Raw genomic sequence first — 16,180 nt, 5'->3', positions numbered from 1 at the left:
CGGCTGCCATTTTGCTTTTGGATCAAGTTGAAACTTTATGTATGAATAAGCCCCTGAACAACTTGGGACCAGAATACCTGAGATAATGGCTTCTTCCATGTTGACCTGCCCAAACACTGTGTTTACCATCAAATGACCTCCTGTTTATACCACAACTTGCAGACATCCATCTGCTACCAACCATGAAGAGGACTTTTTCTGTGACAGCCAAACTCTGAAATAGCCTCCCCCTAAAAAAAAACACAAAGAATGTATACCAATTGTGTTGCAGTTCAGGATTTGCTGAAAATATGTTTGCCTCACGGTTTGATGGTTCAGTTGCTAGGATTTTAAGCTTTGGGTAGGGTTAGCATTTGCTACACTCCAATTAGTTCTGCTATTAAATTCAGGGTAAATTGTTCTAGGCCAGTTTGGGGTAATCTGGCTCATCGGCATTCATGAATGGGAGCAACATGTTGAATGTAGCCCATCCCTCCAAGCAAACATACCTTCTGCTGAGTAGTTCAAAGCTGAATCAGGGCCATTATTTGAGATGGCTTCTTATATTGGTTAAATAATGGGATCCCATTTTTTCACTTCCTTCATACCAGATTCCCTTGTGGAAGAGCTGAAGTGTAACCATTTCCAGGCAATATGGTCGAGAGTCAGACCAGCGATTAAATTGGTTTGTGATCCTAATCGTATATCCATTATTTGCCTGGCAGTAAGTCCCATTGCAATGCATAGAACTGCACTTAAGCTAACATTGCAGTATAACTAGTATACAGCCACTAGCTGTATTGCATGAATTTTTTTGCATAGTTATAATGGGATACACATAAACTCACATACATTAGATGGTAAGGATTGAGTGGGAGTCAGCTTCAAAATGAGGTTGCAAATCCTTAATATTTTCAAGGTCAGTGATTCTATTTTTCTTCATAGATATAGATTTATCTATCTGCTGAAATTTCCCATTGAGTTCAATGGGGCTTATGTGCACCTAATTGCAGCTGCTATTAGATGAGTTCTGTTTTACACTATGATTTCATTGTATTTAAATATTTGCAAGCTCCTTGGAAGGACAAGTGGTCCAGAAATAACAAAATAAATGTGTATAAAAGCACAATCCTCTAAACTGATAAAAGGTCCATGTTCTTTATAAATCAGGCAGGCAACAATATCGTTATAAAACTGGTTTATTTCTTAAAAATAAATACAAAAATATAAATATAAAACATTGGCAGATAGAATCTGATGAAATGAAGTTGCACAAAGTTTTTTTTTTTCTTTTTTAAACCAGCTGCATATCACATTAACACCACGTGTATATTTTCAGGGAAATTTGTAATGTACAGAATAGGGACATATGTTTTCTTCTTCTTCCAGGGCCACAATCTCTAAAAAGAAGTGCACAGAGGTTCTGCGCATTCATTTTAATTGTTTTTCACTTCCTTTTTCAGAAATTGCACAAACAGAACCCACAAACTAGAAGTGCCACTGAAATTTCACCTATAGCAAAATTCAAAGAATTTATTGGAAAATCTGATGGGTTTTGCACACTGGGCTGTTATTCAGAAGATTAATTTTTTTTTGTAACAGAAAAAGAAGCCCCTTGTTTTCTAGGCATGTCGATTCTGGGGAGAATGCTCTCTATGCAAGATTTTGGAAAGCTCTCCAGGGGTCTTGCGTGGGCAGTTCCTGAAAAAGAAATAAAATTCTAAGGAAAAACATAGGAGTGCATGTGGAACGTGCATTCATGACCCTCTGTGGATCACGGTCTGGGGCTTTTTAAAAAGCTGTATTTGCAAGTGTAGAACATGTATTTAACGAAAGCAACTCAAATCTATGGTTGCTTGGGAGATTATAAACCTGCACAAAGGTAGTGTATCCTTTATTTCATAAATTGGACCACACTGAATTTCAATAGCTTTGGCTTTTGGAAAGGGGTTAAATAAAATGCTGTATATATTCCATGTGACATTCTACGAGAAAGAATAAAGGACATTAATGAGCAAATTCGAAACGAAACAAGAAAGAAAGGAAAGGAAAAAAAACCCATTGTGCTGAGTGGCAGGAAAACGTTCCTGAACATCAAATATTGTCACGTGGAGAAGGTGTCTGTAAAGTTACTTCCTCTCAAATGAACAAAAACTGTATATCCTACGGTCGGTTAGGAAGTGTCTTTATCGCTTTCGCCTCCACCATACATCTCAGCAAGCTTATTAAACCGAGGCCCCCATTCCTTGAGGTAATCATAGTTTTGGTCTCCCTCAGTAGTGCCAGACTCTAAAGAACTCAAGGATTCAGCTATAGAATCATTTCCTTCATAGGCGTAAGTTGCCAGGGAATCGTACGGTGGCGCAGAGGGGTCATTATCATGCTCTTTCAACCTTTGGTTAATGAAATCCCGGACATCCGTGTTATCTGGGGCAGAAGGAGTCCTCCGTGGTATAAATAATGTTTCCGGGATGATATCTCGGCGTAGCTTCTTATCTTCGATAGCCGCAGGATTCCTCAGTGTGCCAATATCAAAAGCCTGTGTGTCTTCTTCTCCACCACCTTCATCATTATAACTCACAATGTTGTCTCTGATATCTTCCTTAGACAAGATCAGAGGCTCTTTCTTTCGCTGCCTCTTTAGAGCCGCAAACAACACCACTATAACTTGGAAAAAAGAAAGAACACCATTAAGAAGGAATTGCAGTTTGCGATACTAACAAACATGTCTGTCGTGTCCATCTTTGTTATTATTATTATTACTATTTTTTACCAGCTCAGTGCAAGAACTTCAGCCATGCTCTATTTGGTAATACAGTGGTACCTCGGTTTTCAAATGCCATCCATTCCAGAACACCATTCAAGTTCTGAAACGTTCAAAAACTGAAAACTTAATAGCCGACAGCTAGGCCTCAGGATCTTGCACTCAGCGGAAGCCACGTGGTATATTCAACTTCCAAGGCGTGTTCGAAAACCGAAGCATTTACTTCTGGGTTTACGGCGTTTGAAAACTGAAATGTTCGTCAACTGAGATGTTTGAAAACCAAGGTACCACTGTACTCTATGGTGTATTTGGCATCCTGTATCAAATCAGCACACTGTTGTTGTGTGTTTTTATACCAAATATATGAATATTGGACCATATTGTTTCAAAAGTCATGTGCCTGCCCCTCTCTTTGCCAAGCGGTGGCAAGAGCCCAGCCATGCACTCGCCAAAGGTCTGTCCTTCTTTGGAGAATTGAATGTGCAGCAGAGACTGCCATGCCTTTAAGAAATATGGTTTATTAGCCTTTTTACACCCTCAGTCTGCATGGAGGGAGTCCAGATCTCATGGTATGGTCATTTCAAGAGGCAGCAGGGCAAGCAGCCTCCCCCAAAGATGGATCTCAACTCTTCTTCCTGCTTCTTCTTCCCAGAAACCCTTTTCCTGTCCCCTCAAACATACACCCCACCCCCTTGGTAACATCTCACTCCCCAGTGGGCCATCAACACCTTTTGTCATGTTATTAAATTTGCTCTTCAGCCAGCCAGCCAGGCTGGTTTGCGTAAGTCAGCCCAGGAATTCCCTATCTGGCACAGTTCTGCACTTTAATCCATATCCCAATTAGTTGAAACCCTGGCATGTATGGGGTTTGGGGGCATTACCCCCTTAAATCTATAACAATATTAATCTATGTGCAACCATTGGTAGAAACCTACCAAGAAACATCGTGGGGGATTTGTAATCCTGACCTTTGACGTCCAGAATAGATGAAATGAGAACATATGAAATTCCTTGGATGAATCAAACCAAGAAGGGCAATCTGTTTTGTTTTTTACCGCAATACTTCTGGAAACTCACAGGAAGGGTGCGAGGTTTCATTATTTATTATTTATTGCTCTAGCAATGAAGATGTTGTTATGCATTTGCAAGGGCACAAGACTCCCCTAAATTTAATGAAGGGTAGAATTTGGCAAATATTTAGATTATGAAGGGAAGATGCCAGGCCAATGAAAAACGCAGGTTGAACCAATTCTTCTGTTCAGAAGATTGCTGACAGTGATGCCATTAAGAACCCAAAGGCAGCTAAGCACCAGGCCATTAAGAACACTTGACTGTGTAAATGCCATCCTTCTTCCCAGCTGAGAAGTGGACAGTAACAGAAGAACAGAGAGGGTGAAGTTACCAGGGGTAACAGAGGGTGTTTGGAATCAAGTTTGCTGAAGCTATGAGAGGAACAACGAGAGGCACTCTTGGGGTGTAATGTTCTCCACGCCCTCCACCAAATCTCAGGTTGTAAATATGTGCAAAAATAAACCATATTTCATAAAGACACGGCAGTCTCCACTGTGCCTCATTCCCAAGAAACACAAACCCAGGTTAAGTGCCAAGACCCCTAAAATATGGCTTCTGCTCGGGAGAGATTGGGGTGGCCTGTAACAAGGTATTTATTCTGAACGTGGATGTTTCTCTTAGCTATCCTAACAGCTGCTGAGAGTTCTATCCCCCTTGAATAAGACTAAACTTTTTTTATATAAAAAAAATCATCTGTATGTCATCACTGAATATTTTGGTCGTGAATTCCTTAAATTACTTATGCATTATGTGAAAGAATTTCCTTTTGTCTGCCCAGAACCTACAGCAAGTGCACTTTAACTAAATACTGAAAACAGTCTGCCCAAAATAGCCTTCTTCTTTTTTAGTGCTATAGTCTGTAAAATGCAACGCTTAACTAATGCTTCCTTTGTTCTTTTGCTTCGAAAAGTAGCTGCTAATTGTCATTTCAAACTTGACAGCTGTTCTTTGACATATCCCATCTCGTTTCCCTCAGATCTGCTTGCTGAAGCAGGAACTATGCCTTCTTTTGAGGAAAGAAGTGACAGCAAAGCTAATTGGAAATCCACAGTTTAAAAAAAAAAGTTTAATTGACCCCATAATCCCTATTAAAGAGTGTACTATTTTCAGCTAGGGTGGCTTGGTGGGGCTGTTTTGCGCACCTGACCTCTGTGTGGCTGAGTCAATGCAGTGTACTGGGATGGTAAGGAGGGGGCCAGGATGGAAGAAAGGCTTTTGCAATGCAAATTTGCCAGCAGAGCCAGTCACCTTTCTACTGGCACCATTTCCCCTCCCCAAAGTGCTGCAATTGGTTCCCCCAGCCAGCGGTAAGGTAAGCAGCATAGCTTCACCGTGAAATCTGCTGCTGACTATTTTAAGTCATTCACTCATTTCTTCATACATTGCACAATTTGTTTACGCGGATAAAGTATTCCTAATTTAGGCTGAAAAGTGCCCTGGAAGTTTATTTTAAAGGAGGGGGTAGGAAACTTAGGGTTTATTATTATTATTATTTTGTTAAAGGAAGAAAGAGAGAGAATAACAGAACTCCACTCGAGCTTGTTATCTCCAAAGAGTAGAGGCTGATTCACACTTTTAATTCAATTTCCTCTTTTCTTTTTTTAAGGTATGGCAGCATTTCTTCTCGTCTGCTCTTTCCTTTACTCTCTAATGCAAAAGTTCCCCTTGTAAAAAATGAGGTGCTCGATTCACCAAATGATTCGGAAATAAATGCGTGAATCTTGGAAGAGGCACACTTTTTACTCTATGTGAAGCTCTCCAGAGAGGTAATGGTGTGTGCATATTTTATATCTATATATAGATTTAATTCTATGAATGTTCAATTGTGTTGGGGTTTTTTTAGTTGTTCCTATTTTTTCAGTAAGTAGCCTTGATTATTAATGTCCTGGGACAAAAATTCCTCAAATTTGATGCCTGTGGGCACCTTGTCAGCCCCTTGTTGCCCACCAAGGCCCCTTGACCCTCTCATTTTTTGTGAAATAGGGATGTTCTTCAGTTTTACTTTTTGTTGTTGCTTGGTTGGGGTTTTTTGGTGGTGGGGATGTTGCCTGTTTCATTCATTCATTCATTTGCTTTATTTGCTTTTCTTGCCCTGTATAAATGTATTGCCTGTTGTTTGGGCTGGTTCTGAGCACCACCAGTTTTTCTTCTTCTATGAAATGGGTGTTTTGTGGTGCCCACAGCAGTTGCCTAGATTTCCTAATGTGCCCATGCACCCGACAAAAAGGTTGGCGATCTCTGGAGCAGCAGCTTGAAAGCTGGAACGTGCTGAAGTGGTTATGCAGTTCCGACTTCATCTGTGCAGATAAGATAACATTGTACCCTAATCCAATTTCAGGGACAATCAGTGTATCAATTTGATTACTGAAAGGTGGTGACAAGTAAGTAAGACTGCAAAAAAAAAAAAAAAAAAAAAGACTGCAGGATGCAGCTTGGCAGGGCCTAATATCTCTTTATAGTGCCATTTCATTTAGCAAAGAGTAGCGTTCCCCTGCAACTTACCCAGGAGAATCACGATGCAGAGCAGAATGGCAATGAGCGCTCCTGTGCTAAGACCTGCTGGAAGGAGCAAAGCTTCAGCATTGCAAGACTGCATGTTTCCCCGGCTGTCGCAGGCACACACCCGAATAGTCAGTGTGCCAGTGCTGCTTTGGATGGGGTAGTCATTGTCGGATATCACCACTGGCAGAAGGTAAGTACTGATTTCATGCCGGCTAAAGCCATTCCTCCTCGTCAAAATCCGGGCAGTATTATCTAGACCAGTTAGCCACAAACAATGTACACATTACAACAAAACCACAGAGCCATGCACTCAGTGTTACATTAAGAGAACCTGAACAGACTTCCCATTAAATATTTCCCCTGAAGCAAACAGTCGGCTATCTTGTGTGTGCAGCCTTCTGACCCAAAGCCACAGTTCCACGTTTATTGACATTTCCCCTTGCCATTGTGTTTTAAATGAAGAACAAAAACCCCACAAGTTTGCCATTAATAATGCGAGCTAGCATGAATAATATTCAAGGCCATGAATGTTCCCCTCCATTTCCCCTTCACTCAAAAGAACCGGTTTGTTTCCTTAATGAGCAATTGTTATTTTTTTTGTCCCCTAACAGGAATTGAGTGGTGTGGGACATGGGATATGACTCCATAATCAATGCATCATAGACAAAATGCAAAGAAAACCCCAAGAAATGTCTAGCTAACCCCATAGACTATCTGAATGATTGAAGGGGCACACTAGTAACTGAACGTTTTCTGGATTAAGCTAGGTAGATGACAGATATCCATTATTGGGTCTCTCATCTCTGAAAAAAATGGTGGCTGATGTGTTGCTGGGGGATGGATCTATCATTGACTATTATATATGATGATTAATCGCAAGCAAGAACAGTATACATTCACTGATCACATACTAGGTAGGACTCTGCCGTCATACCCTGCTTGTGGGTGTCTCAGAAAACAAAAAATAAAGTAAAGGTAAAGGACCTCTGAACGGTTAAGTCCAGTCAAAGGCGACTATGGAGTTGTAGCATTCATCTTGCATTCAGGATGAGGGAAGCCAGCATTTGTCCACAGGCAGCTTTCTGGGTCATGTGGCCAGCATGACTAAACTGCTTCTGATGCAACAGGACACCATGATGGAAACCAGAGCACACGGAAATGCTGTTTACCTTCCCACTGCAGCAGTACCTATGTATTTATCTACTTGCACTGAAGTGCTTTCAAACTGCTGGGTTGTCAGGAGTTGGGACAGAGTAATGGGAGCTCACCCGTTGCAGGGAATTCAAACCACTGACCTTCTGATTGGCAAGCCCAAGAGGCTCAGTGGTTTAAACCCAGGATGTCTCAGAGGCATCCAGCTGGACACTGTTGGAAATTAAATGCTTGAGTAGGTGGACCAGCCCACCATTTTGCTACTACAAAAATAATTGCGGAATGGGAAATAAGAGTTTATCTGGAGCTAATCTACGGCAACTTGAAATGATGGGATAGGTTTTGTTCTAGAGCACTGTTCAGTGGTTCAGTGGGCCAGAATAGTGCCTATCCGTCCTTTGAAAATGAGTTGAAACATGTCTTTATTTCTATGCCGTGCTTCTGAATCCAGTTACCCAACTACACAAAAATGGGAATACTCCAGAAATGTGCGCAAAGAATCACTCCTCTCACATCCCGAGATGTCTTATTCATTATACCTTCATTGTCCTGGACTGTGAAATTTGGATTAACAGCAGCTAAACTGAAGAAAAACTTTTGTCCTCCGAGGGGATCATCTTTGTCAACTGCACTTATGGTTTGTATTAGCTGCAGAGAAGGGCAAGGAAAAACAAGTTGACATTTGTAAGAAGATTGTCTGAGAAGTACAAGTGGCCTTGAAGGACGCTTTCAAAATATGTTCCTGTGTTTGCATGGTACGTAACATTTATCCACCCCAAACAACACAGTAAAGTCAAATTCACATTACATTGTTTACTTGGTTTCTTTTTTATTCCCCAGAGCTTTAGTAGGCAACTGGAGGCCCAGGGGCCAAATTTGGCTTCAGAAAACTTTGCATTTTGCCCCATATCCTTTGTGGTCCCCCCCCCCAACACACTATTATTCACTTGAGCTGCTTTCTTCCAAAAGGAGATATAGGCAATCTTTAATCTATCTTCCTGCAGTAGGAACACGTAAGACACGTTTGGATAGTTTATCCTTGCCCCATCTCCCACAATGTTATGCCTTTCAACTCCTCTGCACAAGAAAACAGATGGGAAAATGTAGTAGGAATGCCTATGGGAAGGACTTTGGCTACCATGATTCATCTTTATGCAAATCAACTTCAGATTTATCTTAACTATGATTTACTGAAACAAACCAACTTCAAACTGTGATTTATGAAGCCAACCTGTTTCAACGAGCCATAAGCTGAGATTAATCACAGTTTAGGCTTCACATGTAACACTAAATGGCGGTAAAATGAAAATTTCCTCTCTCCTCCTTGCTTTGAAAAAGGAGAGGGAAAGTGAGAGTAAATCAAATCAAGCCTTTTGAGTCACCTAATAATAAACCATGGTTGAGCGTTCTATTCAAATGATTTTGTTATGTCAGAACCTAAACAAACTGCAATTAATCTTAATTGTGAATTAGGGAAACAAGCCAACTTTAAACATTGGTTTACATTGGTTTGTCCCCCTATATCATACTTGAGGTTCAGCTAACCACAGTTTCTGGTTCAATCATAATTATAAACCATGGTTAACTCAAATCAGAAGCAAAAGTTTCTGGCCTTTTTGCAACCCCAGTAATGGAACTCAGTGGGTGATATTGGGCCAATAGCTGTCTTTCAGCCTAATTTAGCACATAGGATTGCTGTGAAGATAAAATGAAGAGAAGGAGAATCATGTGTGCCACTTTGTGCTCCTTAGAGGCAAGACAGGATAGAAAAGTAATAAATAAATGTATAACTCCCAACTAAATCAATATGGAAGAGGAAATTAAAAAGTCTTTGCCTATTTATCCATTTGGGAAGAATGCAGTTGTGGACACAGTCAAATGCTACAGACTCTTTAGCCTTTGTTCAGTTCAAAATATGAAATCTGTTGAAAATTAGTTGTAAACCAGAAAAATCAAAAAGCTTTTTTCTGCCCCGCACAGGTATGTAACTTGCAATTTGTTTTGGAGCCTGGTCATGTGTATCAAATTCAACAGGCATGGCATAAACTTATGACCTCAAATGTGACATGGGAAGTAATGTAAATACATCTAAATCTTACTCTATTTGTCACCCTATATCTGAGAGCTTATATTGGGGTTTAGCTAAAGCAGCGGTTCTCAACCTGTGGGTCCCCAGATGTTGTTGGACTACAACTTCCATCATCCCTGAGCTCTGGCCTTGCTAGCTGGGGGTGATGGGAGTTGTAGTCCAACAACATCTGGGGACCCACAGGTTGAGAAAGGCTGGGCTAAAGGAATCCAAAGTGCTACCCGAGATGTTGATAGCTGGGGGATGCAGTCTGTTCTCACTACAGGTGAACTCAGGGGTGATGTGTCCCTTTACACCATCTGAGGTGAAATGAGAAAGTGCTGCTCTCTGCCCCCCATGCCATTGTGCCCCACCCCCTATTTCCTCCATTGCTGGGGAGTGCCCCCACTCTAGCCAAACTTGGCAAGAGCTGAGGCTTCCCTCAAAACATTGCCTCTTGTCTTCTCCACCCAGGGGCAGGGGGAAAGATGAGCAGCAAAACTGCACACATGGATGCTCCTTCTCACCAGTGAGAAGTGGGTGTTCCACCAGCAGCACCAGTGATGATGCAGGTGGGACAATGCCACGTGCTTCCACCACCTGAAGCACCACCTGAAGCTTTCTCATTGGTGTGCTGACTCCGGGTTGAGTAAAAAGGGAGAAGGTTGCTCTTTCTGGCTTCAGGGTGCTGCTAAAGTCACATGACATCACCCCGAGGACAGAGAGTGTGGGACCATTTTTTTCCTGTCCCCAACCTGCCTACTGCTCTGTCTGCATGGGGAGTGGGTGGCCGGCTAATGATATTCCAGTGTTTGCCTTAGCTGCTGACAGAAAGTGCCTGGCAGCGTAAATGAAAATGGTGAGTCGAGGGAGAAGTTTGTCAAATTCCCCCTCACCGTTTCTGAGTAGAAAATTCTGGCTCAGCCTCCGATAGAAGTAAACCCTGTGGAAGGATGGAGCACAAAAGCTTCCCTTAGATACTCCTCTGCTCCCCTCTGACACGAAACATAATAGAAGCAATGTCACATTATTCTCCCTGCCAATTCCGGCAAACCCTTTAAAAGTGTGCATGCACACGAAAGCTCATACCAAGAACTAACTTAGTTGGTCTTTAAGGTGCTACTGGAAGGAATTTTTTTTTATTTATCCTCCCTAAAGGTGAGACTGTGTGCCCCTCCATCACCCCCACAAAAGTGGGAAAGCGGTTTGGGGGGAGGAGTGATTTGAGCAGACAAACAGCAGGAAGTGAAAGAGTTAAGGTGCCCCTGTCCTCTCACTCTTCCCATTTTCTTTCTCCTCAGGAGGCACAATTGTGAGTTGCAAGAAGCCCTAATGGCTGGTACTTTGCGGCAAAGTCATTTCACATTGATCCGAGTACAGTTCAAAGCATCTCCTAAAGAGGCAAAGCAAAACAAATGTTTGTCCTTCTGATGCAAACAACTTTTTATGCTGTTGTGTGATTTGCCCACAGAAAGCCTTTTGAGATAAAAACCGGCATTTGCATAAAAATAGAAGGCTGACAGTGATGTTTTAGAACACTATCCATGTCAAGTCAAAGCGCAATTGAGTTATGTAGCAAAGGATGCTTAAAAAATGATTACAAATTACTGTTTGTAACATATAACACTTTCCTCCATGAAGGCGGCACTGAATGCAATTAAGAGGGTGTTTTTTTAAGGACAAATCCGAGAAAACAACTGAAGAGAAACTGTTTTCTTTTGGGGGGTGGGGGGAGGGAGAAAGGAGCTTGATGTCTTCCGAGCACAAAGCTTCCTTTCGTGGATCTGCAAGAAAGTCATTTGGTAATTTACATGTTGATGTAGCTGGGAAGCATTGCTGTACAAGGCTGGAGTCTGATTTGCTGGCAGCCATTTCCCCCCTTTTCATGTTAAGTTCCCCAAACTGCTCTCAAAAGCAATCTTTCACTCTTAAGGAATAGACACATTATTGTAAATGAATGACTTGGTGCCTGTTCCCATAACAGAACCAAATAGCTTTAAACATTTCCATAAATTGACTTACTTGGCCCGCTCTCGCATTTTCACACACAAAAGTATCATAGAACACAGCAAACTGTGGTGCGTTGTCGTTCACATCCAATATCCGAACGTAAACAGAAACGCGAGTCATCTCTTTGGGGTTATCTGTCAAAGCAGGGGGAAATCAGTAATCTTTTTTAAAAATAGATTCTCTTTTCTATCAGAACTAAACTAGGAGGCCACAGATACATGGCACTTTAAGAACAAAAAGGGGGGGAACCCAGCAGTTTCACTATATGAATTTCTACCAGCTAAGGCAGAATCTTTGATGCCACAACTTCAACACACAGAATTATAGATGACTAAACTAGGAGGTCCTTTAATGTGTTACTCATATTTTTGAGGGAGAGTCTCACCCTTAGGGGACCCTCTGACAGCATCTGTAGGATGTGGGATCTGCTGCAATCCATGCTCCTGTCACGCCACTCTGCTCACACAAAAGGTATGGGCCCCCCCCCCTACACCATAGCTCCTTCCCAGACCAGCATTGACCCTCCCCTAAACAGAAACAATTCTGACATGGCAAGAAGCTCCTAAGAGCCTGCCTACATGGACTTCTCCAGTGTGGGTCTACCAGTGTCATGAAGGAACAGACACTGCAGCAGCTCCCACATACTGAAGCTTAACATCACATGAGGTACTGGGTCTTCCACATAAATCCAAAGAAAAATAATTTTGCACAATATTCTCTTCTCATGCAAACATGAAGAAAACACTTGTGTCAATAGCAATGAGCTTACTGATTTCAGCTGCTATCACACTAAGATTGTGCCACTGTGATATTTCTCGGTCAAGCATCTTGGAAGTATAAATAGATCCATTTCCAGAATGTATGTTGAAGATTCGGTCAAGGTCAGTGTGGCGATCCAAAGAAAACCTAAATTGGATCAAGTAGAGAAAGATTTGCCAACTGAACACTTTCATCTTCCTATAAGAAACAGCCATTCCAATTCAGTGTTCAGACAGATGTTGCATCACTACAGTCGTGGAGCCACCAGGAAGCTCCCGATCCAAATTCTATTCAGACCTATCTCTTCCCAAGATTCTTAAGAAATCATGAAAATCTCTCTGCACCCCTCCCCCATGACAGTTCCTGAAGCCATTTTGCATGATGGATCATGGACTCGATGATACAGAAGCACTTCCAATTCCCACTTGACTATTCTCATGCATGAAGCAGAAGAACCATGAGGAATGGAGCAGCCCCACAGGTGGCCATCAGAAATGCCTCTGAAATGTTACTGAGTCTATGTTCCCTTTGCTGAAAAAGTATCCAGCTCGTTGACATGTGATACGTAAATTGCAATGCTGGGCTCACACCGGTGGTGGTATAAAACCTGCTTCAACTTCTACTTCAGTGATATGTCTGTCTTTGCTCTCTCTTCCTCCTCATCTCTTATACTGACTATGATAATTTCCTCCAAGCTTTGTCCTCAATGTCATTTGCTTTCTTAATCTTTGCTCCCTTTCATTCTCTTCTCTTTTGGTGACAGATCCCTGTTTGCCCTAAACAACAGAAACTCAGTTCCATATAGCATGTGCAACTTTGGGTTCTGGGCTGTGCATGTGCTTTTAAGATGGAGGTCTTTCTCTATTCTTGATGTTGGCCTTTCTAATAAAGGTTCCATACAAAATGTTCAGAGTATCGATGCCTCAGAGTTGCACTTCCATGAAGAAAGCAACCCAAAGAAGGCGGCAGCATTGTTAGTATGAAAAAGAATTATTGCTCCATTTGCCGAGGCAGAAAAGATGTGTGCAAGCCTGTGTGCCAAAGACTTGTGTTAGCACAAATATATATAATCATCACTGAGGAAAATTCATAGTTAATCTCTGTTTTTTTATATGTACAGTGTTGCTGCATCAAGTGTTTTCTGCATTCTGTAAAAAGGCAGAACTGTAAGAACCAACAACTGTGCTTTAATAAGCAAAAAGGTAACTTTTCTTTCCCTGTGAACTGAACAAGATAAATACAGTCATTTACCTTTATTAGCTCTATTATCTCTGTGGTCCAAAAATATTTAATTAGAATGGTACAGTGTAACCCTGCTGCTCCTTCCTCAAACCCCAGATAATTTCATGGAAAATTGCAAAAATTGTAGGGACAGTTTTTCCCCCATCCATTACTATCAATAGTTCTAGTTAATTATTCACCTGCAGCTTATTTCACAGAAAACAGGTGATTTGGCCATACTGAACAATGGATTGCAACTGACATCAGTGTCAATGTTTCCTCTTCATTATCTTCTCACAAACCAGCTATTTATTTTGGCATGGCCGGATTGTGTTGGGTAGGGGTAAGGGGTACGTTGGCAGGGAATAATTATTGTTAAATTCTTTGGATGCGAAGACCTAGCTTACTATATAATAAAAGCGCAAAGCTGTCAACATGCAACCTCCTCCATTGGAGAATTTGTCCTGCTGAACCACAGTCCTGGATGTGGATGAAATCAGGGAACCCGCTATGATATTCTGGAAAGTTGTTTCTCTCTTTTTTCTCTATGCATTTGGACAGCTCTTAAGATAATGCAACAAAGTTTTGCACAATAGCTCCAGAGATTACGGAGCAAGTGTTTGTCTATTTTTGGAGGGAAATTGAATGCCATTTTAAATCAAGATGGCAGACTGCACCTTTCAAAACTGCAATGATTTTTCTTTTGGTTTCTTGGTGCCTGCCATTAAGCCTCTCCTCCTTACAGAGGGGAGGAGTTGTGAGCAGGAACCGTTTCCCGCGTTGGCAGGGGGCGTTCCAGCCCCTGCTCAGCTGGCCTGGCCTGGCTGCTGTGCCATGTCCCCAGGCAGCCAACCAATCAGGTGGAGGTTTGGGGGCGGGGTTTTGCGGCCGGGGTTTTTGTGGCCACGGCAGCACTTCCCTTTCATTCCACTGCTGGTTTTCATCGGATCAAGAGCTCTGGAGGAGCTTGTTGTTTTTCGGCTGGTTTGGGAGTGTGGCCAGCGAGAGCCAGGAGGAGCCATTCCTGCAGGGAAGCAGGGGCTCAAGCATTTTGTCTTGGCAGCAGATTTCTGAGTGGAGTGCCTCAAGGGAAGCGGAATCATCAGCGGTTTGGAGACCGTGAGGTTTGGAGACTGGCTTGGGGGGGGGGCGGTTGCCTTGCATTTTCTGTGGGTTTCTGACGCTTTGTCCCCTCTGGGTTGAACTGGCAAATTGGCATCATCCACTTGGTTTTTCGCCTACCTTGTAGCAAATCGTCACAACGTTTAGGTATAGGCGGTTAGGCATTGGAATATGTTTGTGTATTGGAGGGCAGGGTGTGGCCACCGCCTTCCCCTCTACTTTATGGGTATTCCGGTAAAGGAATCCGGCGGTCGTGGATCCTGTCTGATGCCCTTGCTGGTGGCTAGGGCCATGGCACGACCCCTGCTGACATCAGGGGGAGCTTTCAGTTGTATTTGCATAAACAGGCTCCTCCCACTGGTGGTTAACCCTTGTTAGACTCACCACTCCCTGAGGGGGTGGAGTCACGCTCTGTTATTTTATCCAATGCCTAAGCCAATACCTCTCACATGCTGTAATCAATAAAGTTGTGACCCTTTTTTAGCCCATTAACCTAATATACTGTGTCCATGTGTCTTTCTTATCCCCAGGTGGGTGGCTGGTCCTTGAATCACAACATAATTTTTTTCTTCTTGTGGATTCCTAAATAGTGACTCTGGATAGCTGGATTTGAGGAAAGAGGTATCTTTTCTTTTCTTTCCTAGGAAAAACATCAGGTAATATATCCTATAGAAATATTAACTGGTTTTCTGATGCCATATCCAAGCTTGCTGAATACAGTGGTGCCTCGCAAGACGAAAAGAATCCGTTCAGCGAGTCTCTTCGTCTTGCGGTTTTTTCATCTTGCGAAGCAAGCCCATTAGCGGCTTAGCGGATTAGCGCTATTAGCGGCTTAGAAGGCTTAGCGGATCAGCTGATAAGCGGTTTAGCGGATTAGCGGATCAGCTGATAAGCGGCTTAGCGGATCAGCTGTTAAGCGGCTTAGCGGCTTAGGATCAGCTGATAAGCTGCTTAGCGGCTTGGGAAAAAGGGGGGGGGGAGGGAAAAAAAACCCGCAGGAACTCGCAAGACATTTTCGTCTTGCGAAGCAAGCCCACAGGAAATTCGTTTTGCGAAGTACCTGCAAAACGGAAAACCCTTTCGTCTAGCGGGTTTTCCGTCTTGCGAGGCATTCGTCTTGCGGGGCACCACTGTACATTTGCCAGTACTTGTTTGCCCATTTTTTCTGCCATACATTCACATCTTTCATTAACTGTTGCTGAAATTCCTATTGTCATTCCAATAAATATCCAAACTGCATGGACAGACATTAATAAAGCTGTCATATAATGGAAACAATAGAACAGGATGAGAGAGGAGCTTATGCCAATACAGAGCTTCAGGTCTTGGCATGGCCAGCTAACCTTCCTTTTTAGATCATGTTTGGCTTATGCTATTGTCAAATATGACTGAAATTGATGAAGAAGCCAAACCAGAGTTCTCGTTACTTCTTGGTTGTATAAATATCACATATAAACAGTTGAGGAGGAGAAGTAAAATAACATGCTTCTGAAAATGAAACAAATCCATAGAGCTGAACCAAATATTCATGA

The 16,180-nt window shown here is 42.3% G+C and overlaps 1 protein-coding gene across 7 annotated transcripts in view; it reads right to left on the bottom strand.

Annotated features, from left to right (window-relative positions):
• Positions 1 to 1,162: 1,162 nt before the first annotated feature.
• CDH10 (cadherin 10) overlaps positions 1,163 to 16,180 on the bottom strand; it is a 396,021-nt gene continuing 381,003 nt past the window's right edge. For 5 of the 7 annotated variants that reach the window (XM_083519286.1, XM_083519283.1, XM_083519282.1 and 2 more), the window contains 5 exons: positions 12,316 to 12,452; positions 11,559 to 11,680; positions 8,008 to 8,116; positions 6,317 to 6,568; positions 1,163 to 2,646 (listed from right to left, as the gene is read on the bottom strand). In XM_083519286.1, coding sequence (XP_083375412.1) covers positions 2,153 to 2,646; positions 6,317 to 6,568; positions 8,008 to 8,116; positions 11,559 to 11,680; positions 12,316 to 12,452 — 1,114 coding nt within the window. In that variant the 3' untranslated portion in view covers positions 1,163 to 2,152. Of the gene's footprint in view, positions 2,647 to 6,316; positions 6,569 to 6,925; positions 7,897 to 7,928; positions 8,117 to 11,558; positions 11,681 to 12,315; positions 12,453 to 16,180 lie in introns of those variants that run through there. The other 2 variants (XM_083519285.1, XM_083519287.1) reach the window with 2 other exon arrangements.

This window comes from Podarcis liolepis (genome assembly GCF_965112155.1).
Source record: "Podarcis liolepis genome assembly, chromosome: 8".
NCBI classification, from domain to species: Eukaryota; Metazoa; Chordata; class Lepidosauria; order Squamata; family Lacertidae; genus Podarcis; species Podarcis liolepis.
This window is presented reverse-complemented; position numbering and strand designations above follow the sequence as displayed.